At 36.0% G+C, this 26,707-nt stretch overlaps 1 protein-coding gene across 2 annotated transcripts; it reads right to left on the minus strand.

Moving 5' to 3' along the window:
* Nucleotides 1-178: 178 nt before the first annotated feature.
* On the minus strand, nt 179-9,051 carry LOC117922350 (protein PAF1 homolog). 2 transcript variants are annotated; one of them, XR_004652480.1, is made up of 13 exons: nt 7,136-9,051; nt 6,587-6,655; nt 5,190-5,297; nt 4,915-5,095; nt 4,756-4,832; nt 4,538-4,657; nt 3,844-3,949; nt 1,371-1,457; nt 1,160-1,228; nt 1,005-1,076; nt 766-909; nt 430-647; nt 179-212 (listed from the first exon to the last, which is right to left on the minus strand). XR_004652480.1 is itself a non-coding variant. In XM_034840476.1 (12 exons), exons 1-12 carry the CDS (start codon nt 8,074-8,076, stop codon nt 507-509), a joined length of 2,115 nt encoding a protein of 704 aa, XP_034696367.1. In that variant the 5' UTR covers nt 8,077-9,051; the 3' UTR covers nt 270-506. The 2 variants fall into 2 exon arrangements, 1 of the variants encoding a protein (XP_034696367.1); XM_034840476.1 differs by lacking the exon at nt 179-212 and having other exon boundaries at nt 270-647.
* Nucleotides 9,052-26,707: the final 17,656 nt, after the last annotated feature.

Raw genomic sequence — 26,707 nt, forward strand, 5'->3', positions numbered from 1 at the left:
CCCTGCTCCTGCCCTAAAACCTCTGTTGGAAAAGTGAACCTGAAATTATGGGTTTTCGCCAGAGATTGTCAACCAAAATAAGAATGTCATGACTTTGTGAAGCAATATGCTATAGCCACATATTGACAATCTAGGAAGAAAGTATATGCCTCTGTCATAATACATCTGCACAAGCAAATGGAAAAAATTGGGTCCAAACATAAGACCAATGCCTGCAGTTTATGACCAAATAAATTAGCTTAAGTAACATTTAGCAATAACAAAAAAAGGGAGAGAAAAAAAACATTTATCATTGCAAAGAAAAACTAAATGTTAAAAAAAGATGGACATGCTTACAAGGTACAAAAACATGATTACAATTATAGCCCTTTCTTTTTTTGGCTTTTTTTTTTTCCTTGTGTTTTATGGTAGGGAAGGAAGAAACCTAACATGTATTGACTGAAACAAATCAGTGCACCACTGGATTTCATCTTTCCTCAAGGCAGCAGTGCTGGCAGGAATGGCAATCAATCAGACATTTCATCTTCAGCTCCACTGGATTGATCCATGTGTTGGTCTTGTACACCCTTATATGATCTCCCAAGGCCATCCTCCATATCTACCCCCCTCTTTGAACTTGAAACGCCCCTCTTGGAACTTGAGTAGACCTAAGAGCAACATCAAGCGAAAGAAATCAGAGGATTAATAAAGGCAACCTAAAATCCACAAAGTAGTGAAGCAGACTAAAAAAATTTATGACTTCTATAAACAAATCCACAGTAATACCTCTTCATCCTTCAGTTCAATTGCAGCAACATTTGGTCTCTGCCTTACAGTCACTTTTGAAGGAACAGGAAAATGTTCAACCTCATCACTGGATCTTCCTTCTTTTGCCCTCTTTTTCCTCAAAAGAAGCTTTGTAGGAAGAGGCTGCATCATCACAAAAATATGAGTAAAAGCCCATTGGTTGCCCTGCATGCAGATGTAGTCAAAAGCAGATGCAAAATCCTGTTTAAGTGGAATACCAAGTATCGGGCATCTGTTTTATTAAATGAAACAAGATATGTCGTGGGGTCATCTGCATCATCACCCCGTACCTGTTGAGACATTGAAAACACCTTCAAGTAATATTATAAAAATGATAGCTGAGGGAATTTTCAAAAAAAATATTGGCACGTACATCCCAATGGTACTCCCGAACCCATGAATAAGATGTGTCTTCATTTTCATCATATATATCCTTTGACAGCTGCCACAATAAAAAAAATTGATAAATAAAATTAATAAATATGATACTATTGTAGTAAAACATGAAAGAAAAAAACAATGAGGCTAGAATCAAGATTAGGAAGTACAAAGTGTTCAAGATGTCTAGTTGAAGGTACACATACCTCATCTGGTGAAGGAGTCATGTAGGCCAAAAATTTCTCAGGCTTAGATGGATCTGAGCCTGTCGCCATATAGCTTTTCAGGATTGCCTGTAGTGGAGCATAAAGGATGTGTAAGAATAGTAAAAGATTTACAAAATTTAGGTTCCATTTAAATCTTGGAAAGTTTGAGGGAAGTACAGAGGGAAAGAAAATACGAGGAAAATGGAAGAAAAGAAAAAGTGAAAAAAAATACAAATTATGTTAACACTCGATAAAAGTTTTCACATAATCTAAAAAATGAAGAAATTGAAAAAGTACAAGCTTCTGTATAATTTTTTGCTATGTTTAATTTTCCTTCGAATCTTTCCATGATAAATCAAACAATAAAATTCTTACCAATATTCCTTTCCCTGGTACTTTTCATGATCCAAATAGAACCTTAAACTTCCTTACAAAATATCCAACTTAGCCTGCATTTTTTAGTTCTACTGGTATATAATCCCTAAATTTTCAGAAGTATCAGATAAAAGCTATTCTGAATATGGGAAGAACCAATCTTGAATTATAGACATGATAAAAAAAAGGCTAAATTAAAGAGAGGAAAAATTTTTCATGCAGCCATCTAATCCTGTGTAAAAAGTGTTGGGCAAATATAATTTTGAACTCACCTATAAGGAAAAAAAAATTGAGAATTTTGAACTCTTACCCCTAGTTTAACAAATGACAGAAATATATTGCAACATCCAACTAGTTCAATGCTAGCAAGTGGAGTTGACACCCCCCCCACCACCTACCTAGCTCTTCCATTGGGCACCTTCCTTTGGGATGCTGTGGAAGAGAGATTCCACAGAAGACTAGGTTTATGGAATCAGCAATAATTATCAAAGAGAGAAAGGCTTATGTTGAGTAAATAGTCCAGCAATTGTCCAGCTTGCCAATATATAATATACTTTATATTCTAGTTTGTCATTCCAAAAAGTTGAGGTTAAAACTTGAGAAGATTCAAAGAGATTTCCTTTGGGGGTGGAACCCTTGTGAAAAAGTCTCATTTGGTCAAATGGTCAATTGTTTGCATGTATAAGAAGGATTGTTTGGTATTAGAAACTTATTTATCCTCAACAAGGGTTTTAAGGGGTTTGCTTCAGAAAGTGAGCCTATGCAGAAGCAGGTTATTTTGGAAGAAGTGGGTGATTGGTGTTCTCATGTTGAGAGGGATGGGTTAGAGATAGGGTGTAGACAGCAATAAGGAGGGGCTGGAAAGGCTTTACGAGAACAACCAGTTCTATTGTAGGAGATGCAAGAGAGTGAAATTCTCAAAGGGTGTTCTCATGTTGAGAGGGATGGGTTAGAGATAGGGTGTAGACAAGGGTGTAGACAGCAATAAGGAGAGGCTGGAAAGGCTTTACAAGAACAACCAGTTCTATTGTAGGAGATGCAGGAGAGTGAAATTCTCAAAGGACATTTGGTGCAGTGAATCATCCTTGAGCATCTCTTTCCCTTCGTTGTTTGTAATAGCTACTTCAAAGGATTCTTGGGTAATAGATGTGTATAGGAAGAATCATACAGGAGGGGGGTGTTGGAGATACTGTCACTTAAGACAGTTCCATGTAATTGAATTGTGTAGTGTTGAAGCATTGCTAATGAGCCTTCAAGAGAGATCAACAATGAGGAATAGTATGGATAGGTTGATTTGGAAGGATTTGAAGTAGAGGAAATTCTTAGTAAAAGCTTCCTATTCTTACTTCGAATCAGAGAAAGGAGGGTGGGCCATTTCTTGTGAAAGTAGTTTGAAACTCATGGACCTCAATGAAAGTAGGGTTCTTTGCTTGGGAAGAGGTTCTAGCAAGGATTTTTGACTTGGGTCAGTTAGAAAGGAGAGGATGGACCTTAGTGAATAGATGCTATCTATGCCAGGGTGAAGAAGAATCAGCTGGTCACATCCTTCCACATGGATGTAACAACAAGGCTCTTGTGGCATTAGAGTGTTGCCTTCTTCAGGAAGAGAAACTTTATTAAGTTAATGAGTTTTGTAGGGAAGAATTACATAAAGGAGGGCAGTTCCTTAGTGCTCATTTTGGACCACTTGGATAGAAAAATCAGAAATTATTTGAAAATGTGGTACAATCGGATCAGGCTCTCAAAGCCTTGCCTATGTGCTCTTTTTCTTTAGGCTAGAAACTTCATAGAAGCTTCACTGTCTATGTTGGATTTTGTTCATTGGTTGAGTGTGTGTGTGTGTGTCTAGCAAGAGAGAGAGAGAGAGAGGAGAGTTGTTGATTTGTTTAAAAGGTGGAAAGTTTTTTGTTTCTTCCCCCTGTTTCTTTGTCATTCCACATACTACATGTATGCTTTAATAAACTCCTTTTTTCAAGGGGCTGTTGATATATTTTTGTTGGCCAACAAAAAATAGAGAATGATGACACAGTAGATATTCCTTGGTTTTTTGGTACCATTCTGCTGTATCTATAGAGCATAGCCTACTTAGATAACTGACCTGTGATTCATGAGAATCACGAACAGTTTTGTCCAACTTGCTGTAGATTTCTGAATCAGCAGTAGGAGCACTATCGAATGACGCAACCACAAACGAGTCATCATACCTGGTACATCAGTGAACAGTATCATACACAAATCAGCTTGATGTTAATATAAAAATGACGGGAAACAAGATGAGCATTGTGAGTTATTTAAAGAGGTTATAATGAACCACCCATAAACTAAATCCTAGGAGCAATATTTGAAGCACAAATGAAAATTTTAATACCAGCTATTGTGAGGTAATTACCATATATAACTAGAATTTTTAAACATAGATATATGCAATAGTTTGCTTTTAATTTTGGAATCCCCAGCTGATAACAGGCTAAAATTTCAAATATGAATGTGTCAGACAATACCTACAGATTCTGGAACTCAAATGCAGTTTAATTCATTAATGTCACCAATTTAATTTTTTTCTTTCAAGAAGGGAGCTTTCTTAAAGAAAATAATCCAACCATATCGTGCTTTAATCGCTAAATACATAATAGTCTTGGCATTGCCTCAGATTATATGAATTCAGTATATGGGGAATTTATGCAAGAGAATAGTAACATAAAACTGCAAGCAACATATGTTGTGTATTCAGGTCTAACACTGTCATTCTATGTGGCAAAGAACAAAAAATCCAATTGCAATAAAGTCCATACCGAGCAAAGTCAGGAAGCAGTGGTAGAATCTCAACAGGTTTTAAGCTTTTATTGGTTGAGTGAACAGGTGTGATCTTTGATGCTGCAAAAGCTGCCTCAATGTTCTGAATTTTTCTTTCCCTGGAAAAGTATTATACCTTTCATTAGAAAAGAACAAAATATCACAAGAAAGTTTGCAGTTTTAGATTCCCTTATAGACAAGTTGGAGTACAACGAACCTAGAGTTGAAATTCTCCAAAATGTTTCGGCCTCCCTTAGTTTCTCGCAGTTCCTTTGCTTGTTTTTCAGTGAGAGACTGCAAATTGCAATTCATTTCAACCATGACTTGGCTTCCAATAATACTAGTTAAATTGTAAAATCTGGTAGCTAAATCATACCTGCTTTGTTGATTCTGTGCTAAGAGGAGAAATATACTGTGTCTTAACCAACCAAGAAACACCTTTATCAGTAGGCCGTTCTTTTTTCTTGATGCCCTCCTTCTTTACAGGGGTTACTGACTCATCGTCACGCAACAATTCCTCATCTTCTGGATCAAGTGGCTGTCTTACACTGGGAGGACTGATTACACAAAAAGTGAGGTGGAGGAGATTAACGGAGCTGTATGCTATAAAGAAAAATTCAAAAGCTGTTGAGACTCTTGAGAGATAAATACTTGTATACACTGAGGTCAAGCAAGTCAAGTGGTATCCCAAGATCAGGCTCCACAAACAGTTGGGGTTTGTGCATTTTCTCCAATGAGGTGATTGTGTATTTTGTGAATCTGCAAAAATACACAACTGTATTACCATAGCGTCTGAATGGAATCACAATATGAAATTTGAACACATTGAAAGACAATAAAGGACAATACAATTATGCTTCCAACATTTTCAACACAAAAAATCTAGTTTTAAGTTTGAAATGATCTAGGGTAGCAGAACCAGTTTCAGCAATGTTTAACCTTAATGGCATATAAGCTGGAGTTAGGATTGAATTAGTGCCAGTCTTGTATTGAATAATTTTGAATTGTGCAGTGTAATTGGTATGGTGCACGGCACTGTCTAGGTGGTCAATTAAAAAATTGTCTAGGTAGGAAAGTCTCTTGTGTAGAACCACTAAGTGAACTCACCTAGGACAATTTTTTGTACAGCCACCTTTGACAGGACAAAATTTCTGTTCCCTAGACCTTCAACATCATCTGGAAAGCTGGTGCACTTAAAAAACTGACACACAACCCTATTAACTGTACTTGACAAAGATAAGAAAACTAGTGACACTTCTATCTATGCCATCCCCTCCACATATACAAAAATCATTACTTTACAAAGAGGAACTTTCCTACACATTCCCAAGAAGATTTGCTTCCCCTCTTAGTTATCCAATTGCCTGGATGAATAACACCAGCAATTTATAAAAAGTAGTGCTGACTAAAGAAGTAAAATAAACTCATCTTTGTGCTTATAAACACATGCATTACATCATCTCACAGCTTGCTTTTCAACACCTTTGTTAACAAAATTTTGAGGAAAATGTTTCCCTAAACCAGCACCCAAATGTTTCGCAGTCCACTCCAATTTAATTTAAAAAAATGTACCTCTATGAGTTACCATTGTAAATTATGGAATATACCATGTCATGCTTCATAATTGACAACATCATCTCATAGAAATACATTTAAAAATATTACAATATTAACTAATAGAAATATATTTAAAAAAATCAAATCCAATGAAAAATATTCATTTTTTCAATGAACTTCCTTAAAATCCATGCATCCCTGAAGGAGTTGCTCACTATACCAAGCACATGAGAAACAGTAGAAATGTGTTTGATTTTACACAAAATCCATGCATCATATGGCTGCATTAGGTCACTGACACCAGAAATGTGTGCATGGATATTGAGTCCTTGAATCATTCTTTCATACTCAACAAAACCTGAATGCTAATGCAACACATACAAATATGTGTCCAATAAATATATGCATACATTTAAATGTTAAAAAAATTGAGTAACTAATCATGAATAATGCAAGCATGTCTATGTGGACAAAGTTGGGCAATTACATACCGATCTTTATCTGTCTTCAAAGCCATGAGCTTTGGTTGTGCTGTAGGATCTGGTAACTCATTTCGAAATCTTCAAGATGACAGAAAGTAGGCTGTCAGTTTTGGAAGTAAAGAAGGTACATATTGAAAAATCATCTGGACACAAGCACAAATTCACACCCACAAAAAAATACACCAATTCATGATCTATGAGTTACAACATGCAAGCCTTCTCTGAATGGCATTTTCAGTAATTAACACCCTCCAACACCCAAAGAACCATACGAAAATTTTTAAAAACAAAAAAATGAATTAAGTAAAATAAAATTATCCAACTACTACCAGGTATATCTATTTCAAGGTATGGAAATTTCACATCATTCAATTCTTTAATAAGCAAGCAAGCGTTCAGATCTAAATCAAATGCACTGCTCAACTCAACAAAACTATAATCCTACAACCATGTGAATACTAATTATAGATTAATCAAGATAAGCACCATAAAGCCTGTATCACAAGAAGAAAAAACCTGCTAACAAAACAAATACACATGTATAAGTCTTATACTCACTTCAACTTGCACAAAAACGTAGTTGGCTTCCTCAGCCGATTTTCAATTCTATCACCACTTAAAAATGGAGTAGTCCTCCTCTCTCCCATCCGTGACCCCCCCACCACTGACCCATGCCCTTTCCCAGAAGACAACATCTGGGTCTTCTGCAACACTGTGTTTTGGGATTCCTTCAACTGATGCTTCTGCTTCTCTTCTTGCCTCTGCTTCTCAAACTCCCTCTTCTTCCTCAACCTCCTTTCTTCCTCCGTTTCAACCCTACCAGGAGGCCCATTTGATTTCTTTAGTGGGGCAGGTGGAACTGGGGGCTTCTGCTGTTTTCCAGATGGTCCCTGATTTGAATGCCCTGGTTCCCGCCTCCCAGCACCCCTTAAATCCTTAGGTGCCCCCTTATCCCGTCCATGGGATCCTCCATCTGGAGCAGGTTCCTTATTTTGACCTTGTGGAGGAACTGAAGAAGGAGGTGGTGGAGGAGATGCAGGGGGTGGTGGGGGAGGTATCAAAGAACTTGGAGGCGGGGATGAAGGAGGTGGTGGTGGCGGTGGCTGCATTGGCTGATGACTAAATTGAGAGTACTGAGAAGAAGGGTAATACATAGGACCTTGTGGGGGCTGTGGCATTGAAGCTGGTGGTGGTGGTGGTGGTGGTGGTGGGTATGTTGAGTCAAGTGGTGGAGGAGGGTATGGGTACTGCTGTTGCTGATGAGGGGGTGGAGGAGGATGCTGAGTTCTTGAAGGACCACCGTAATGCTGGGAAGACGAGGCAGACGATCCGTACCCTCCATGGTGATAATTGGAATTTGGATAACCCCAATTCTGAGGATACTGATTTCCACGCTGTTGTGGTGGATGTGGTTGTGGGGGTGGTTGTTGTGGAACAGGGTTCTGATTGGGTGGCGGAGGGAACGATGACTGTGGCGGGAATGGCCTATAGGACGCCATGGGAACGAAAATACAAAAATCCTTGGTGGGAGACGAAATTCAATCAAATCGATTTCTCTAATTGAACAAACTATAAACTGGGGGAGAGAGGTATCAAATGCCACCTCCCTGTTTCCTCGATTTTATCTCAGAAAATCAACTAAAACCCTAGGAGAGAAAGCCCAATTATTGATTCCAATTTTGTCACTAAAACCCTAGAAGAGAAAATTCGTATGCCAATTCTCAAGTTTTCGAGAGACAGAGAAAACCTAGGAGAAAGAAAATCCAAATGCCAAACCTTGGCTTCTTGATTTCCCAGCAAAACTCATCAAAACCCTACGAGGGATAAAATTGAGTGCAAAATTTCAACTTTCGCAAACAAAACTGCCCAAAAATTTGATTCAAATGCCAATTCTCAACTTCCCCGAGATAGAACAGAACCCTACGACAACAAAATTCAAATGACGGATCTCCCACTCCCCAATTCTCAATTTCTCAACCAAAACCGACAACCCAGATAGAGAAAAACCAATCCCACTTCTCAATCAGCGTTCAACAGACCAAAACCCTAGGGAACCATAAAACCTCAATCACTTACTCCACAATTCTCCGACATAACAAAAAGAAACCCCAGGGAACAGAAGGAAGAAAGAAAACAATAAAAAGAAGGCAAATGACCACCCTGTGATTCAAGAAAAAACCCTAGAAGAGAGAAAACAAAGCAATGATTGAAAAGAGACAGAAGCTAGTAGAAGTATAGAGAGAGGAGAGTGAAGCATTTATACTGAAACACAAGCACACTGTTTTCTGAGCATTGATTCGTTCAGTGTCAGAAGATTTCGGGGCCAACCCACTGTTTTCTAACAATATCGGAAACTTTGGGCGAAATTGGACATTCCTGGAACCATGAATTTATTATGAACCATCAGCATCCTCTTGGATTTTTCAGCATTTTTGGGATAGACTTTTTCCTGATAAGCATCCAACAGCCATTCCTGAGAGTAAACGTTTTTCCATTTTTTCTCTCTCGTGTTTTCTCATTAAAATTTTAATTAATTGCTTTGTTTTCTTTTCAATTTTTGGAAGTCTGTTCATGGGAAAATCAAGTAGATGCTTAGTTGGAATTTTTAGCTCAATTGAATTTCTTGCAAATTAATTTTTCTTTTTAATGAAAGGCATTAAGGTTGAAGATGGCAAATAAAGGAAGTAGGAATTTGGTGAAGAACAAATGATGAATGAATTAATACAATTAGGCCTGTTTGAACCTGTTTTTAGAACAATTTTTTATTCCTCATAACAAAAATAGAGCAAACATATTTAACATGTAAAATAATTAAAAATTAAATATTATGTGCAAAAATTATTTTTAAAACATATTTAAAAATATTGTAAGTTTTCAAATAGATTTTTATTTTACAAATATCATAAAATTATTTTTAAAAACTATTTTTTAAAATTATATTAAAAATAGTTATCAAACAAACTCTTATTTATCTTAACATTTAAAAAGTACATATAAATGAACACAATTTAATAGACAAGATTGTTTCATGGTTTTAAAAACCGGTCCGGCCAATTGGATTGGAATGGTATTGAATTGGGATCGGACCGCTTAAACCAGCGGTCCAACCAGTGAATCGGACGAACCATCCGATTATCTCCGAATCAAACGATCTGTTTGGTTCTCTCCGAACTGGTCGGTTCGATTATTTTTATTTTATTTTTAAACAACATCAAAACGACGTCGTTTTGGAGGGTATATAATGAACATCACGACTACTGGCTGCAAATTGGAAACCCTCCCGCCTTAGTTCTCCCCTCACAGCAGTTGCCAGCCTGTCGCTCCGCCCGCCCTCGATGTGTCGTCGCTCGCAACACCCAAGCAGCTTCCACCAGCGGCCGTTACAAGCCGACAACCGTCCCTGTTGTCGCCTCTTTCCAATTCCACGCGATGTTGGAAGCTGACAAAGCTCCCTATTGCTATTAACCACCCCGACTGGCTCCAGCTGGTACCCCTCCCTGTCGCTGGTAATCCTTTGGCCATTCCTACCTTTGGTACCCCTCCCTGCCTAATGGCATTATTTTGAATAGATTTAAACGAGTCACAAAATTTGAATATCACATGCTAAAAGACCATCATCAAGTTAAATTTATTAAAGTAAAACAATCTCCAAACTTCCTTTCTCTTCCCTTGTACCTTTGTGAATCATCAGTGAAGATCATTAAATATCATATCTATATTTATAGGCAAATTTTGGTTAGTCCTTTTACTACATAATTACTTATTTATTTTGTCTTGCTAATTTATCTAACCCATTAAGCAATTTTGCCCCAAGATTGTCATGCAAAGTAAAAATATAGCACATGAAATTTTAAACAAGCTGAAATGAAAATGAAAGATTATTAATTGTGCAACCTATTTATAGAATTTATAAATAAAATATTTTAAATTTAGAATCTAAGGAACATAACATTTCATTAATCTATTTTAGAAACCCCAAAATATTGATGAGTGATAATATGTCCGCTTTCTTAGTAAATACTGAATCCTAAATCTATACATATCATTCGCCTTTTGGTAGGCAAAATCCTGAGTTTGTTTTAATTAGAAGTAGAACTTGGCATAACCATCCTCCATGGGAGACTTATTCCTTCCAGCCTTTATCTTCTTCTTAATGTATGAGTTTTAATGAAATATAGGCATCATGTATGAGTTTTAATGAAATATCATGTCTCATACATGGACTTCGTCATCTATTCTTAATAAAAAATTTTAACCAAATAAATTATTAGGTAAATACCCATTGATATGTGATTGTTATAAATTGCTGATGACTTGATTATAAATCATTAAATTGTTGATGACTTTCATTCTCTAGATTAATGTGGGATTTTTGTTTCTAATTTGATACAGAGAAAAAAAATGGAATCAAACTTGACTCCATCTTTTGGTCAATATTCAACTACCAATTCACAATCAACTAGAAGTAAGATTGACCCTGCATGAGAGCATGTTTCTGAAAAAAGATATGCAAATGGAAGGAAAACTCTTATTTGTTTGTATTGTAAAAAGATTGCAAAAGGTGGGGGTATTCATAAAATGAAACAACATCTTGCTGGAGTGAAAGAAGATATTGGTCCATGTAAATCGGTTCCTCTTGATGTCAAATTTCGAATGGAAAATTCTTTGCAAGAGTTTGTGAATTTCAAGAAGCAACCCAAGAAACATATGAATATAGAAATCCTTATGGTCCTAATGTGTCACAATTTGAAGAGGATATGGCAAAAGGTGAAGAAGAGGTTTAAGAAATGCAAAGTCTTATGGCAGATAGTAGTGGAAAAAGAAAAAAAATCAACAATGGATAAATATTTTGCACCAAGAAATACTCAAGGAACTCAACCTTCCATGATGAGGAGTGTATTAGCTGGGAAAAAAGCTATTTGGAGAGCGGATATGGCAGTTGGGAGATTCTTTTATGATGCATGCATTCCTACTAATGTTGTGAATTCCTTCTACTTCAAGTCAATGTTGGATGCTATATTTGCAATTGGTCTTGGATATAAGGGTTCAAATTACCATCAACTGCGAGTTAATATTTTAAAGGATGCCAAAAATGAAGTTCAGTTACTTGTGAACTCTTATCGTGCAATTTGGGCAAAAGTTGGGTGTACAATAATGGGAGATAGTTGGACAGATAATAGACAAAGAACACTCGTTAACTTCCTTGTGTATTGTTCTGAAGGAATATCATTTGTGAAATCTGTTGATGCTTCAGACATTTTCAAGGATGCAACTAATTTGTTTTTGTTATTTGATGAGGTGATTGAATGAGTGGGTCCACTCAATGTAGTTCATATAGTGACTGATAATGTAACAAATTATGTGGCCGCTGGGAGATTGATTTCTCAGAAGCATAAACACATCAATTGGTCACCTTGTACAACTCATTGTCTTAATTTGATCTTTAAGGATATTGGTAAGGTGGACCATGTTGCTAAACTTATAAGACGTGCATCAAATGTGACAATTTTTGTGTATAATCATGTTGCTTTGTTAAGTTGGTTGAGAAAAAGAGACGAATGGACAGAGATTCTCCGACCTGGTGCAACTCGCTTTGCTACTACATTCATTGCACTCAAGAGTCTTCATGATCATAAACATGACTTGCAAGCTTTAGTGACTAGTAAGTTATTTGTGAACTCTAGATATTCAAAGGATAATAAAAGCAAAGTTGCAGTTTCCATCATCTTGGATAATAGATTTTGGAATGATTGTTTGATTGTTGTGAATCTTATGTCTCCACTAATGCGCTTATTGCGTATTGTTGATTGTGATGAGAGGGCTTTGATGGGATATGTGTATGAAGGCATGTATAGGGTTCGTTTGGGCATCAAGAAATTATTTAACTACAACAAAATATTATACAAGCCTTATACAGATATCATAAAGCAACATTGGAATCAACAATTAAAGAAAAACATTCATTCAACAGCTTATTGGTTGAATCCATGTTTCTAATATGATCAAGAAAACTTTTGTAATAAGCCAACTATTATTGGAGGCGTCATGGATGTTATTGATCAGAAAGTTTTGAAAGGCAAACTTGATACAATGAATGAAATGAAGTTGTTTCGTGATCGATTGGGAAGTTTTGGAAGAGATCTTGCTTATTCTTCACGTGAAGTACTTCAACTTGGTAAAAGATTATTTTCATTTATTAGTGTGTTTGTTCTTTTTTATTAGTTACCTACTTGCTATTTAATATTTTAAACTTGCTAATGCGTTTTTTTTCTTATTTTTAATTTGAAATGGTAACTAGATGAATGGTGAAGGCTACATGGATACAATGCACCACATTTGCAAAAGTTGGTCATTCAAATATTGAGTCAAACTGCATCATCTTCTGGATATGAGGGGAATTGGAGTGTCTTTGAAGGTATACATACCAAAAGAAGGAATAGATTGGAACATCAAAGGCTTAATGATCTTGTATACGTTCATTACAATTTGCCACTGAAAAATCGATATAAATGTTTTCTTAGTTGTTTTGAATTTAAATTCTTTTATTCACAATTATGAATAATTATATGCATTTCTTTTTTAGGTTCTACAACAAGAAAAGAATCTATAATCCCGTTGACTATGCATGCATTGATGAGACTAATTTTTGGATAGTTGATGAGGATCTGCCAGCAAAGTTGGATGTTGAAGAATTAGAAAATCTTCTATATGAAGAAGGGTCAATTCCAATAAATGAAGTGAAAGGTTCAAGTTCTCACATTGGTTAGTAGAATATTTAAACTTATAAAAGTTCAATAATTATATTTTTTTTCTTCAAAAATGATTTCTTTTTTATATTCAATATTTTTATAGATGATGAGAATGGTGGTGGTGTGTCTATAGAAGGGCCTGATGTGGAGAACTTGGTTTTCCATATACTCATTTTCAATCTCTATATTCCAATTTTCAAAATGAATGAAGACATGAATTTTATATTTATTAGTATGTAAAAATCTTCATGAATATTCAAACATTGACATGTTATATTTTGAGTAATTATTTAAGTGTTGTGAACCACATTTGTATTATCTATTATGGACAATGTGTTAAGTTAACAATTCTTTGATAATTTGGTTATTATAGGATAGCAATGGTTTGATTATTTGATAAATATTGGGTTTATTAACATTATGAATGTATAACATCTTATATTGTGTTATAGATATCATATATGATGATTGATGACTTTTACAAGTAAAAAATTTTGTGAAAAAACTCAACAAACTAAGTAGGTGCTGTCAAAATTTAGATAAAATTTAATAAATTTAAAATTTTTAATAATATATAAAATAATAAAATATATATTTATGACATCACCGGTTCAACTGCCGGTCCAACCAGTGAACCATGAATCGGTAACTTTTCGGATTCAATGATCGGTCCAATTCTGAAAACATTGGATTGTTTATAAGATTTTATGAATCACAATTTAATTATTTTAAATAAATATTAATTTTAAAAATATTTTTTACATTAAATTTTTTGGTGTTGTAGGTTTTTAAAGAATTATTTTTTTTTTAAATTACTTTGCATTACAAAATAAGATAAGAAAGTGAAGAGGGAAATACAGATGGAAATCACTAAAAAAAAAAACAATTGCTTAAAAAATTAAATTAAAAAATAGTGAAAATGTTTAGTGTATTGTTTGACCATGTGATTTAAAAAAAAAATATAGATTTCTTTAAAATTTAAATATTGTTGTGGAATATTATTCTTTGAAGATCATTTTGAAAGAATAAGAAGAAGTTATTTTAAATCATTTTTTAAAATAAATGGAAAAAATAGAAAAATAAAATTCATAAAAAGCAAATAAAATATAACATGAACTTCATTCTTCTTTCGTTTTCTCTCCGCCATCTAAAATAAATAGTCCACAATGTTTTATATTGGATTCAAGTAAAGTCAAGAAACTTATTACTTAGAAGTATAAAACAACGACAAAAAAAGATCTTAAAAACTCGTGTCACTTCACTCTCTCTGCACCCATCACCATTTGTCTTTGATGTGAGATGTTGTTCACCATCTTCTTCAAACGTAATTACCATAAAATATTTCTTTATAGGCTTGTCCAATCCATTGACTTCTATTCATTTTTCATCCAACAAAATTCATCTAGAAATCTAAACCTCATGCAAGGTCATGGTTTTGCTAGGCTAGTGACCAAGTCAATACTAAGCAATGATGAAATTTTCTTTTTTTTTTTCACCTAAATTTCGGGTTTCCGTGCCCGGTGATATGAAAGAATGGGGCAAAATGTCAACGGGAGAAATTTCGATAAATTTCAATCAAAATTGGTGAAATCTTCAAAAAATTCTCAGCCACTGCAATTAATCAATGAAATTTTGGATTGTATCACCGATTTTTTCAAAAAAAATCAACGCATCCATTTGCTTCCCTGGTCCTTTGATCCGACGGCTCCCAGTTTCCCCGCATTGATTTGACGGTCCAGATTTGGTCTAAGCTCCAATGGTCAATTTCATGTGCATCTGATGGTCCAATTTAAATCTGAATGTGATTCAACAACCAAAATTGAACCCCAACGGCTATATGATGATCCAATTGTCAGATTTCACCCAGATTTTTGATCCAACGACCAATTTTGTTTTGCAAATATAAAATGAGATTCCAACAGCTACTTTGGCCTAACTTTTTTCTATCAATAGCTCATTTTTCACCAATTTCATCCACATTTCATCTTTGATCTCTCATTGCTCCCAAGGTTACTCATTTTTTTTCTAAGGTATGTTTGTTTTAGTTTTTTTTGTATTGAAGTGTTATATTATTTAATTCTTCAATTTTATTTTATTTTTCTTTTCAATTGTTATTAATTAGTACATCAAATTTTTTTCTTTTCATTTGTAATTAATTAGTACATTTGAATTAATTAGTACATTTTTTTAACTCTTGAATGAATTAGTAGATTTTCATAGAATTAATTTAGCTTAGTTAATTTATTAACTTAATTAACAATATTAGTAGCTTCTCAATTTCTTCAATTTTTTTCTTTTCAATCGTAATTAATTAGTACATTTTTTAACTCTTGAATGAATTAGTAGATTTTCATAGAATTAATTTAGCTTAGTTAATTTATTAAGTTAATTAACAATATTAGTAGCTTCTCAATTTCTTCAATTTTTTTTTTATTTTCAATCGTAATTAATTAGTACATGTTTTAACTCTTGAATGAATTAGTAGATTTTCATAAAATTAATTTAACTAAGTTAATTAACAACATTAGTAGCTTCCCAATTTCTTCAATTGTTTTTCTTTTCAATCGTAATTAATTAGTACATTTGCAATAAGTTTGATTGACATGATTACTAGATTTGTAATAAGTTTATTTTTAATCACTTATTTAATTTAAATTTTTATTCAATTGTAATTAAATAATATATGTTCAATAGATTTGCAATGGCTAATGCAAGTGGAAGTGGAGGTGGAGGTGGTGGGAGTGGCATGTTCGGCTGAGATGTAGCTTGGAAGTATTGTTCACTAGTAGAGGGGAACCAAAATGGGACAATTTGTAATTTTTGTGGACTGTTGATGAAGAGTGGAGGCATTAGTCGATTCAAGTATCATTTGGCGCATATAAACCCCAATAACAACACCAAAAAGTGTCTTATAGTGCCACCCAAAGTGAAATAAGAGATATGAGAGATGTTACATGAAAAAAGTAAAAAAAAAAAAAAAACAAAGAAAACTACACATATTGAAGAGATTTGGGCCCAATTACATGGCACTATGAGGGTCGGGCATACACGTCATGGACGAGAATGATGATGAAGATGAAGAAGTGTAGATGTATTCAATAGATATGCACCCGGATGAACGGGATGGTTATCGAAAAATAGTTCATGCATTGAAGGCAATAGAATGAAAGAGACAACAATATGAAACTGTTGTGGGGAGCAAGTGTAAAACAGGGGAGTCGTCATGCCCTAGTGGTGCACCGACAATGCAGAAATCTCAAAGTACGCAACATTCAGACCCATCATCGCCTATTGCACCCTCTCTCTACAAATCTTCTACAACAAGACAAAAAAATATTAAAAATATATTAAATGATGGTTCAATTAAAGAAACGATGGGATGCTTAACAAGCAAATTCTTCATTTATGATAGTATTGCACCTAATAAAGCAAACTCTCACCACTTCAAGAATATGATTATTGGTGCACAAGAAGCAGGTAATTTTTAAGTTCTCAAATTTTATATTGTTCCACACCTTGAGTAGGTGTGGTCTTTTGTGTCATGTTTCAAATATTTCTTACATATGATTTGTAGGAATGAGAATTGAACCTCCATCTCCATATGAAATAAAGAATAAGTACTTGGAAATGAAGTACAAAGATATGGAAGCTTATGTGAACCAACAAAGAGAGAAATTGAAGACATATGACTGCACCATAATGTCAGATGGATGGACAGGGCCCACGAGATTAAGTATAATTAATTTCATGGTCTATTCAATAGGGAGTATGATGTTCCTTAAGTCAGTCGATGCATCAAATAATATCAAAGACCACAAATACATATACAAGCTATTAAAGAATGTTGTTAAAGAAGTCGGGGTAGATAATGTGGTCCAAATTGTCACAGATAACGGGCCAGCGTTCGTGAAAGTAGGAAAGGTGTTGACAAAGAAGTTTAACTTATATTGGACCCCATGTGCGGCACACTACATAGACCTAATGTTCGAAGACATCGGGAAAATACCTAGTGTTGTAGATGTGATACATAGTGGCCGCAAGATAACCAACTTCATTTACAATCATGGTTGGTTACTTTTGGTTACTTACAAAAATGAGAAAGTACTGTGGTCGAGACATTGTTCGACCGGGAGGTACAAGGCTTGTTACAAATTATATTGCTCTTGAAAGTCTTCTTAAAAAAATGGTTAATTTGAAAAATTGTTGAGTGATGAATAGGCACTACACAAGCTCAGTCGAACAAACATGGGACGAGATATGGAAAAACTAATGTTTGACCATCAGTGTTAGGATAGAGTGACACATGTTGTTTCATACTTTGAGCCACTATACGTGGTGCTTTGAATCATGGATTCAAAAGTTGTTCCCATAATGTCGTTTGTGTACGAGCTTATGCAAGTGATGAAAGAGAATCTCATTCGTCAACAAGTTGGCGATTGGATCTTCAAAATAATCAAAGATCATTGGGAGAAAACATTAAAACATCCACTTCATGCAACAGATACTTAATTTTCATCAATTGTTACTTTTATTTTATTTCATTTTCTCTTACACAATACTAAATCTACATAATTTTATTGTAGCATACTTCTTGAATCCAAGGTTTCAATATAGGCCTAGAGTTGATAGTGATCTAGATTTAATTCAAGCAGTCCATGACATATTTGCTAAATTAGACCCAAATGCTGAATCGATTGGTCAATTTGGAAATGAGGTAAATAAGAAACTCTTATTTTACTCAATCTAATCAAAGAATAATTTCATTCATCATTTTATTTGAATGTTTACTGACAAATATGATATTAACAAATTAAATATTGAATACATAACTTGTGCTTTTTTGAGATGGAAAAAGAGGATTCGGTGATCGAGCGGCGGTTGCATCAAGGTCAACCATGGTGCCCGATGAGTACTATTTCTTAATAGAAAACAAAAATTGATTATCATTATTGTAAATTCATCACATAAGTATTTGGAGAAACCTACTTTGGAGAGATCGTGCGTGGAAGTGGTGAAGAGACCGAGATGTAGGGATAGAAATTCAGTCAGAGTGGAGGTACGAAGGGAAGAAACCCACAAAACTTGTGGAAATTGGAACATTGTATCGTTAGGAGTTGGAACCCTAGGTCAGTTGGAGGAGAGGATTTGGAGAAACTGGATAGGTTATTGGCGAATTCTCGGGGGCTGAAAGGAAAACCAGGGTTGGCAAGATTGGAGAAGAATAGGGTTTTGTTGGAGTTTGAATTTTTGGATGACGCCAAACGCGTTCTCTCCTCAGGGAATTGGAGGGCTCCATTTAGGACTGGAGCACTGGAGCCCTAAGACCGACTGTCGGGAAAAGAAGAAAATAAGAAATGAAGTTTGGGTTAAAATTGTTGGGCCCCCAATTTCACTATGGGACCCGACCATTTTGAGAAAAGTGGGAGAAGAGTGTGGTGGTTTCATTGCAATAAACCCTCAAACGGAGAAGTTGGAGGAGCTTCAATGGGCTCGGATCTTGGTAAAGACAAACGTAGAATTCTTGCCGAGTGTGCTAGAGATTGGAGTTGAGGAGGACATTTACTCTCTTGCTCTCTAGTGGGAGCTCAGACCATCATTGAGGAAGGCCATAGTGGACAGTCGTGAAACAACCAAACAAAAAGGCCCCTTATAGGGCAAAGAGTGTCAGATTGCATTAGCCTAATGAAGTTAAAGTTGTTAAGTTGGAATGTGATGGAAGCAAATGATAGCTCCAAAAGGAAAATTATCAAGACTTTCATAAGGAACCAAAAGGTTGATTTACTGTGTATTCAAAAGACAAAAATACAACCAATGTCGAAGGGTGTGGTGAGAAGATTAGGTTCGGGAAGATTCTTATATTGGATGGCATTGGATGCGAATGGGGCTGCGAAAGGTATCCTGATTTGCTGAGACAAAAAGTCTTTGGAAATTTTGGATTGGGAGAAGGGTCAATTCTCCTTATCCTGCAGATTCGAGAATGTGGAAGATGGGGTTGTCTGGGTGTTCACGGGAGTCTATGGTTCGTTCACCAAAGAGGAAAGGGAATGCTTGTGGGAAGAGATTGGAGCGATTAGAGGAATTTGGGAAGAACCTTGGTGCTTAGGGGGTGACTTTAATATCACCCTCTTCCAAAGAGAAAGGAGCAAACAAGGGAGAACAACTTCAGCGATGAGGAGATTTGCTCAAATTATCGATGATTTAGGGCTGGTGGATTTTCTACTGCAATGGGGAGTGTTTACTTGGAGTGGGGGTCTCAACCATCAGTCCTGGGCTCGACTGGACAGGTTTCTTGTGTCTCCTAGCTAGTTAGATCAATTTAGTGGTGTTCTCCAAAGCAGACTGCCTCGGCCTATCTTTGATCACTTCTCTGTCCTTCTAGAGGGTGGCGAGCTAAAAAGAGGACCCTTTCCCTTTAGGTTCGAAAACATGTGGCTGAAGGTTGAGGGCTTTAAAGATCTTATTCGAAGTTGGTGGTGGGGGATTGAGGTTAAAGGCAATGCTAGCTTTAAATTGACTGCAAAGATAAAGGAGATCAAACATAAATTAAAAGTTTGGAATAGAGAGGTGTTTGGGAGACTAGAGTGCAATAAAGCTTCAGCTATGCAGCAAGTGGAATTTTAGGACTGGGTGGAAAGTGAGAGAAGTTTGACAGTGGAGGAAACATAATTAAGAAAGGAAGCAAAAGGAAAGCTATTAAAAATGGGTGTTTCTGGAAGAAATCCGTCGGAGACAACTCTCAAGAGAGATTTGGCTAAGGAAAGGGGATAGAAATACGGGTTTTTTTTCCATCATATGACAAATGCCCATCGTAGAAATAACTCCCTGGACAGAATTAAGATTAATGGGGTGTGGCTTTCAGAGGAGCAAGAAGTGAGGGAATGGGTTGCTAAGGCCTACCAGCAGATGCTTTCAGAAGAATCGGATTGGAAGACAGATATTGGAAGGCTACAATTAGATCAAATCAATTAGCAAGAAGCGGAGAATCTGGAGATTCCTTTTTCTAAGGCTGAGGTTCATTTGACTTTGATGGAGATGAATGAGGACAAAGCCCTGGGCCGGATGGCTTTATTGTGGCTTTTTGGCAAAGCTATTGGGATTTCGTTAAAGATGAGATCCTGTAAACGTTTAAGGAGTTCCATGAGTAAAGTTCTTTTCTCAAGAGTCTCAATAACACATTCCTTATTCTAATTCCTAAGAAAGGTGGGGCTGGGGACCTTAGGGACTTTAGACCCATTAACCTATTGGGGGGGATGTATAAATTGTTGGCTAAAGTGTTAGCTAATAGACTTAAGAAAGTGTTAGGAAAAGTGGTCTCCCCAACCCAGAATGCCTTTGTGTTGGGAAGACAGATTCTTGATGCTTCCTTAATTACAAATGAGGTGATAGACTCGTGGTAGAAAAGAAAATAGAAAAGGCTCATCTACAAATTGGATATTGAGAAAGTGTATGACAACATTAACTGGCAGTTTTTGTTGAAGGCCTTACAAAAAATGGGATTTGGATCAAAGTGGTTGGGTTGGATGTGGAGTTATTTATCTTCAGCCAAATTTTCAGTCCTGGTTAATAGGGTACTAGCTAGCTTTTTCCCAAGTGTTAAGGGGCTTCGCCAAAAAGACCCCCTATCTCCTTACCTCTTTGTTTTGGGAATGGAAGTGTTGGAAACTCTTATTAGGAGGGCTGTTGCTGGGGGATTCCTCTTAGGGTGTAGTATCCGGGAAGGTATAAGGTCCACTCTGAACATCTCCCATTTATTATTTGTTGATGATACAGTTGTGTTCTGTGAGGCTAATAAAGAACACCTAACTCACTTAAGCTGGATCTTATTCTGGTTTGAAGCTGCATCAAGTCTAAGGATTAATTTGGCCAAAAGTGAAACCATCCCAGTTGATGAGCTGTCAGTGGAGTTAGGGTGCAGGGTGGGATCCTTGCCTTCTCAGTATTTGGGTCTGCCTTTAGGGGCTCCTAACAAGGCTTATTCAATGTAAGATGGGATGGAAGAGAGAGTGAGGAAGAGACTTGCTCTTTGGAAAAGGCAGTATATATCCAAAGGTGGGAGAATCACTCTCATAAATGGCACATTGGCTAGCATGCTAATATATCAAATGTCTTTTTTCCGGATGCCCAAGATTGTTGTTAGAAGGTTAGAAAAAGTGCAAAGAGATTTTCTTTGGGGGGTGGGGGGAACTTGGAGATGAAAGCTGATCTAGTTAATTGGGAGGTGGTTTGTGTGGATAAGCGTAAGGGTGGGTTAGGCTTAAGGAAGCTAGCCCTTTTGAAGAAAGCCTTGCTTGGTAAATGGATATGGAGGTTTGCTTATGATAAGACAATCTTTGGAAACAAGTGATCATGGCGAAATATGGTCAAGAGGGTCTTGGTTGGAAGACAAAGAAGGTTAATAGGGCGTTCGAAGTAGGGGTTGGAAGGAGATCTTGAAGAAAACTGATTGGTGTTGGGATAATATGGTGCTCATAGTTGGAAAGGGCACCAAAATCATATTCTGGATTGATGTATGGTACATTGGTATAACGTTGTCCCAAAACTTCTCTCATCTCTTTGCCATGGCTGTTCATAGGAATGCTATGGTGGAGGAGATGTAGGACCAGAATTTTGGACAAGAAGGCTAGAACCTAAGATTTTTGAGGGATTTTAATGATTGAGAGTTGGATATGGTAGGGGACTTGCTCCATGTTTTGAGAAGTCACAGGCCTTCTTTGGAGGAAGACTCGGTTTTTTGGAAGGGATGAATAAACAGACACTTTAGGGTTAAGGAAGCGTACAACTTGTTGGCCAACCCCAATGACACCGCTTTTCCGACAAGTTGTATTTGGGTGGATAGAGTTCCAACCAAAGTTGTGTTCTTTGCTTGGGAGGTAACGTGGAGGAATGTGCTTACTCTTGACAGGCTCTAGAAAAGAGGGTGGCAACTCCTCAATTGTTATTTTTGTATGGGTGTGAAGAAAAAATTGTAAATCATATTCTTATACATTGTATAGTGGTCAGAGTCTTGTGGGATATCGTCTTTGGGTTATTAGGTGTTCAGTGGGTATTTCTAGAAACTATAAATGAGGTCTTAACTAGTTAGAAGGGCCCTTTTGTGGGAAAGAAAAGGAAAAAGATATGGAAATTCATCCCGTTGTGTATTTTTTTAGACGGTTTAGAAGAGAGAGGAATAGATTAACCTTTAGGAGGGGTGTGTTAGATATTCAAAACTCAAGAATTTTTTTGTTTGTAATTTATGGAGTTGGGCAAGATTATATATTAGAGAAGAGTCTCTCCCTTATAGGCTTTTTGGAGTGGTTAGCTTCCACTTAAGGGATGGTGAGGCTCTTTTGGTTTTCTTTTTTGCTTGTGAGGCCTTAGTTGCCTTGTATACCCCATGTATGTCGTGTGCCTTTTTGCCTCTGGTTTAATACAATTCTGGCTTACTTATAAAAAAAAAAGTATTTATATAATTATGAATTCCCTTGTAGCTGAATGGTGTTCATGTATGGGAACCAAACACCTACATTGAGGAAGTTGGCCATTAAAGTTCTCTCACAAACTGCATCATCTTTTGCTTGTGAGAGAAATTGGAGCACGTTTGCTCTAATCCACACAAAGTAACGAAATCGTTTGGCTTACCCCGATTGGAGCAATTAGTTTTTTGTTACTACAATATGAAGCTAAAGTTATGTGATATGGAGGTAGAAAGTGATCAAGTTGTTGAGAAAGATTACCTTGATCTTCTTGACATTTCAGCCAAGGTGGGTGAAGAAGAAGATAATCAATTATTCTAATGAGTCAAGCCTATACACTTGGATGATGAAGTTGGTAATCTTGATCCACGAATTGCCGCTCTTGCTTGAGAATTTGGAGTTGATGTTTAACATGTGTTGTTCGAAGTTCACAATGAAAGTTTTAGCAAAGATACTGAGGATTCATTTCAAGGGGCATTGGATTCCCACCAAGAGGTTGACTCCACAAGTACTGGCCAAAATAGTAGACCTAGCACTACTGGTACTTTTGCTTCTAGTTACGATGGTTCGAGATGTGGAACTAATGATGAAGGTGATAACGCAGGCGGAGATATTGGGGAACGCCAATAAAGTCAATATCCAATGAGTCAATTCACCTGTGAAAGTGATTTCATGCACTACACACAAAATGAAGACCATGACTCTAGAAGAGCTGGTCCATGCATAGAAGCTATTAGGAAGCCCTATAGAGGAAAAGAACGGACTATGACTCCATATAACGAGGAGTTTCTTTTAGAGAGTTTTGAATCTATGAGTATAAGAACTCAATTTAGTGACTCCTTGAATGAGGCTAGCGTCTACCCTCCTTATGTGATGGGTTATGATCAACCTTCAAGTTCAACTGATGAAGAGTATGGTATGTCAAGCTACCTTTGATGCACAAATGTCATACCAAGTTCCATATCAAATGCAAGGAGGATTTGACATGAACACATGGGTCAACCTCGAGTATCTTATCCATGTAGAGGCAGTGGGCAGGACTCAAGAGATATATGCATGACATGTTAGAATTTTTAACCAATATTATCAAGGCTCAATGAGTTGGTACCAATATCGTCTCCAACAGTAAGACGAGGTTCCTTCATCTACCAATTCCATTTAACCACATCGATTCTCATTTTGGTACTAAAGGGTCATTGCAATGTAATATATACAAATTATTGATATTTAATGAAATCAAGCCTTTCATGAAGCTTGATAATGAGTGTACAATTACAAATTTCACATATATTATTGACCGACATAATATAATTACATCTAATATCGCAAATCATATAATACATATATCAAATTCTTCAACAAAACAACTTTAAAATATTTATTATACTTCTAATTACATTGCTAAGGTTTTTCTTACATTTTCATAAGTTTTGATCAATTTTTGGCCTACCAAATTTTTTGTCCAAAACATCCGCTGATATTTCTTCGATATATCTTATATATCCGTAAAATCAAGTTACCAATATATCCGTGATCATTGATATTTTCATCCTTGATACTAAGTACTTGCTATGGATGAGAAGACCTTACAAAGTTTAACAACAATTGTTACACTATGAGTAGTATAGAGACTAAGGAATCAATTGATCGCTTTTTTTTTTTTTAACACTAACAGATTATGACACAAGCTATTTAGACTAGCAAGACTTAATTGGGTTTCACCTTAAGCATAAATGACATATTGACTATTTCTTAAGGGGTTTGGAGAGCCCAACAAGAGGTACAATTTTATGACAAATTGTTTGTCTCACTTTGATTTGAATAATATCAAAAGGAGTTGTAATTGTTATTTACTAAAGCCCAGTTGATTCCATACAAGAATTTTTTTTGAAAATACGGAGAATGAGAAAATTGGTATGAAGTCTAATTTATTTCTATAATTTCTTTTAGGCCTCAACATCTAGAACCTTCAAAGGCATCTCTTAATGTAATTCAACTCCAGCAGAATTCGATGCATAAATCAAAAGGGTCAAAATAGCAAAGTAGAAATCAAAACTTCAGTCTCTTTTTGTAGATTTGTTGATCCTGTAGGGAGTAGAGTTGCTCTTCCTTTGTGTGGTATCTTGTGGTAGTACTGTAATTTGAAGTAAACTTAATGATTTGCTTTGTTTGATTAGAGCATCTATATGCGCATCCACAAGGAGTTATAGTTCCTTGTCGATGAATAATTTGTTTCTTATCGAAAAAAAGAAGAGAAAAGAAAAGAAAAGAAGAAAAGACAAACAAACTACAATAATGACAAATCCAAGAAATCCGAGAGAAGTAGAAGAAGAATTTTCTGCATGAAAGACAACATTTCTGATAATTTATCGTATTTGAAATCTAATTTTTATGAGTTATGCAATACTATGATTAAATTGGGTAATAGGCTGATGGTATTTAAGAAGGAACTTAATCATTGAAAGGTTACTTGGTTCAATTACTTTCTTTGGTGACCAGTATAAATCTAGTTCCTAAGATTTGATTTTAACTAATCACAATACCTCTGCAGCCCTAGAACATCACTATACCGAGGGCTGTAAATTAGACCATGCTTGGAACTCAAGTAGAATAGGCTAACCTTAGACCAACCAAACCAAATAGGGAGGAGGAAGGTGGTGTCATGGAGGACTCAAGCTGAGAAAGAGCTTTAAAAATGGGGCTAGACCAAGGGCTTGGTAAACAGAGACTTGACCACCCAACCCCACGAGCTCTAACCATTACCAAATTATGTAAGGATCTGCAAACTCTCTTTGGCTCAAGTCACAAGCTGAGAACATTTGGGAACAATGTAAGAAAGCCCTAATAATTGTTCTGGCCATACCTTCTACTGAAGTAATTTTGAACTCTAAAACATCTTCTATACCAAAATATCACCCTGATTGACTGAACAAAAGTTAAGATTCAAGAGTGCTGTGTTGTGAAATCAAATACATTGTAAAGCTCAACTACCGGTCACAGCTTTTAGAGATAGAAGGCAACACCAATCAAGACCTTCATCCAAAAATATGTACCATAAAGAAAATGCTATTTTTTTCGCTTCTAAACCTCTGCCAGATGGCACCAGAGTGTCACCGAGCAAGCAAAGATTTTGTTATCATGTTCACTTCTTTGATCACAACCTTCAAATCTCTAGGGCTCTTTGAGCAGACCAGAAGTTATATGCTCCATGATGTTTCAAGAATTTTTATCATCAATGTAGCATACAAATAGTTACAAAGGGAAAAAGAGCCCGAAGATAATTTATATGATACACATTGAACCTCAGAGAACTGAAAAATCCTACCCATAGACACCAACACAAGCATAAATTACAAGCATGACATTTTTACACAAATAATATCTTAAATTGTACTATTTCCACAGGTAAAAATTTTCTCTGGTCATAGAGCATACACGTTAGTCCCTTCTGGATTAGGGCTAACGAAAAACATATTCAAAGGAACAAAAATATAAGTTTCATAGTGAACTCAAGAACCTTAAGAGATCATAAGACTGTTACCATTATCAGTAGAGCAACAAATTTGGTATTAGATTTATGAAACACGAAATTCATCAGGAAAAAAGTCTGATTGCTGAAATGGAAACCTAATTTAGATCAGACACTCTTGCCTCAGAATCAGCCTCAAGGTTAAATCCAACCCCTTGAGGTTCAGATGATTCAGCTAGTTTTACAAAATCAAGATGATTGACCAATTTGGCAAGAAGGGAGACCAGATCTGAGGTATCACAACCCATTTCAGTGGTTGCTGAACTAGATCTGGACCATCTGGTTCAGTGGTCTCATCATGGGATAAAGAATACAGTCAGTATTTCTTTTGAACCAATTTACCATCTTCCATGCATATATCATGCAGATCTAAACCACAATCTTTTCTTAAAGAACA

Source organism: Vitis riparia, chromosome 9, assembly GCF_004353265.1.
Source record: "Vitis riparia cultivar Riparia Gloire de Montpellier isolate 1030 chromosome 9, EGFV_Vit.rip_1.0, whole genome shotgun sequence".
In the NCBI taxonomy this organism is placed as follows: Eukaryota; Viridiplantae; Streptophyta; class Magnoliopsida; order Vitales; family Vitaceae; genus Vitis; species Vitis riparia.

Bases quoted from the DNA above. Each gene is read 5' to 3' on its own strand.
- LOC117922350 (XM_034840476.1), bottom strand. From the start codon at position 8,076: ATGGCGTCCTATAGGCCATTCCCGCCACAGTCATCGTTCCCTCCGCCA. The intron at 1,077-1,159 runs GTACGTGCCAAT...ATGTCTCAACAG, and splicing joins TTCGGGAGTACCATTGGGAT to GTACGGGGTGATGATGCAGA. The intron at 910-1,004 runs GTATTCCACTTA...GTGATGATGCAG, and splicing joins AAACAGATGCCCGATACTTG to CCTCTTCCTACAAAGCTTCT.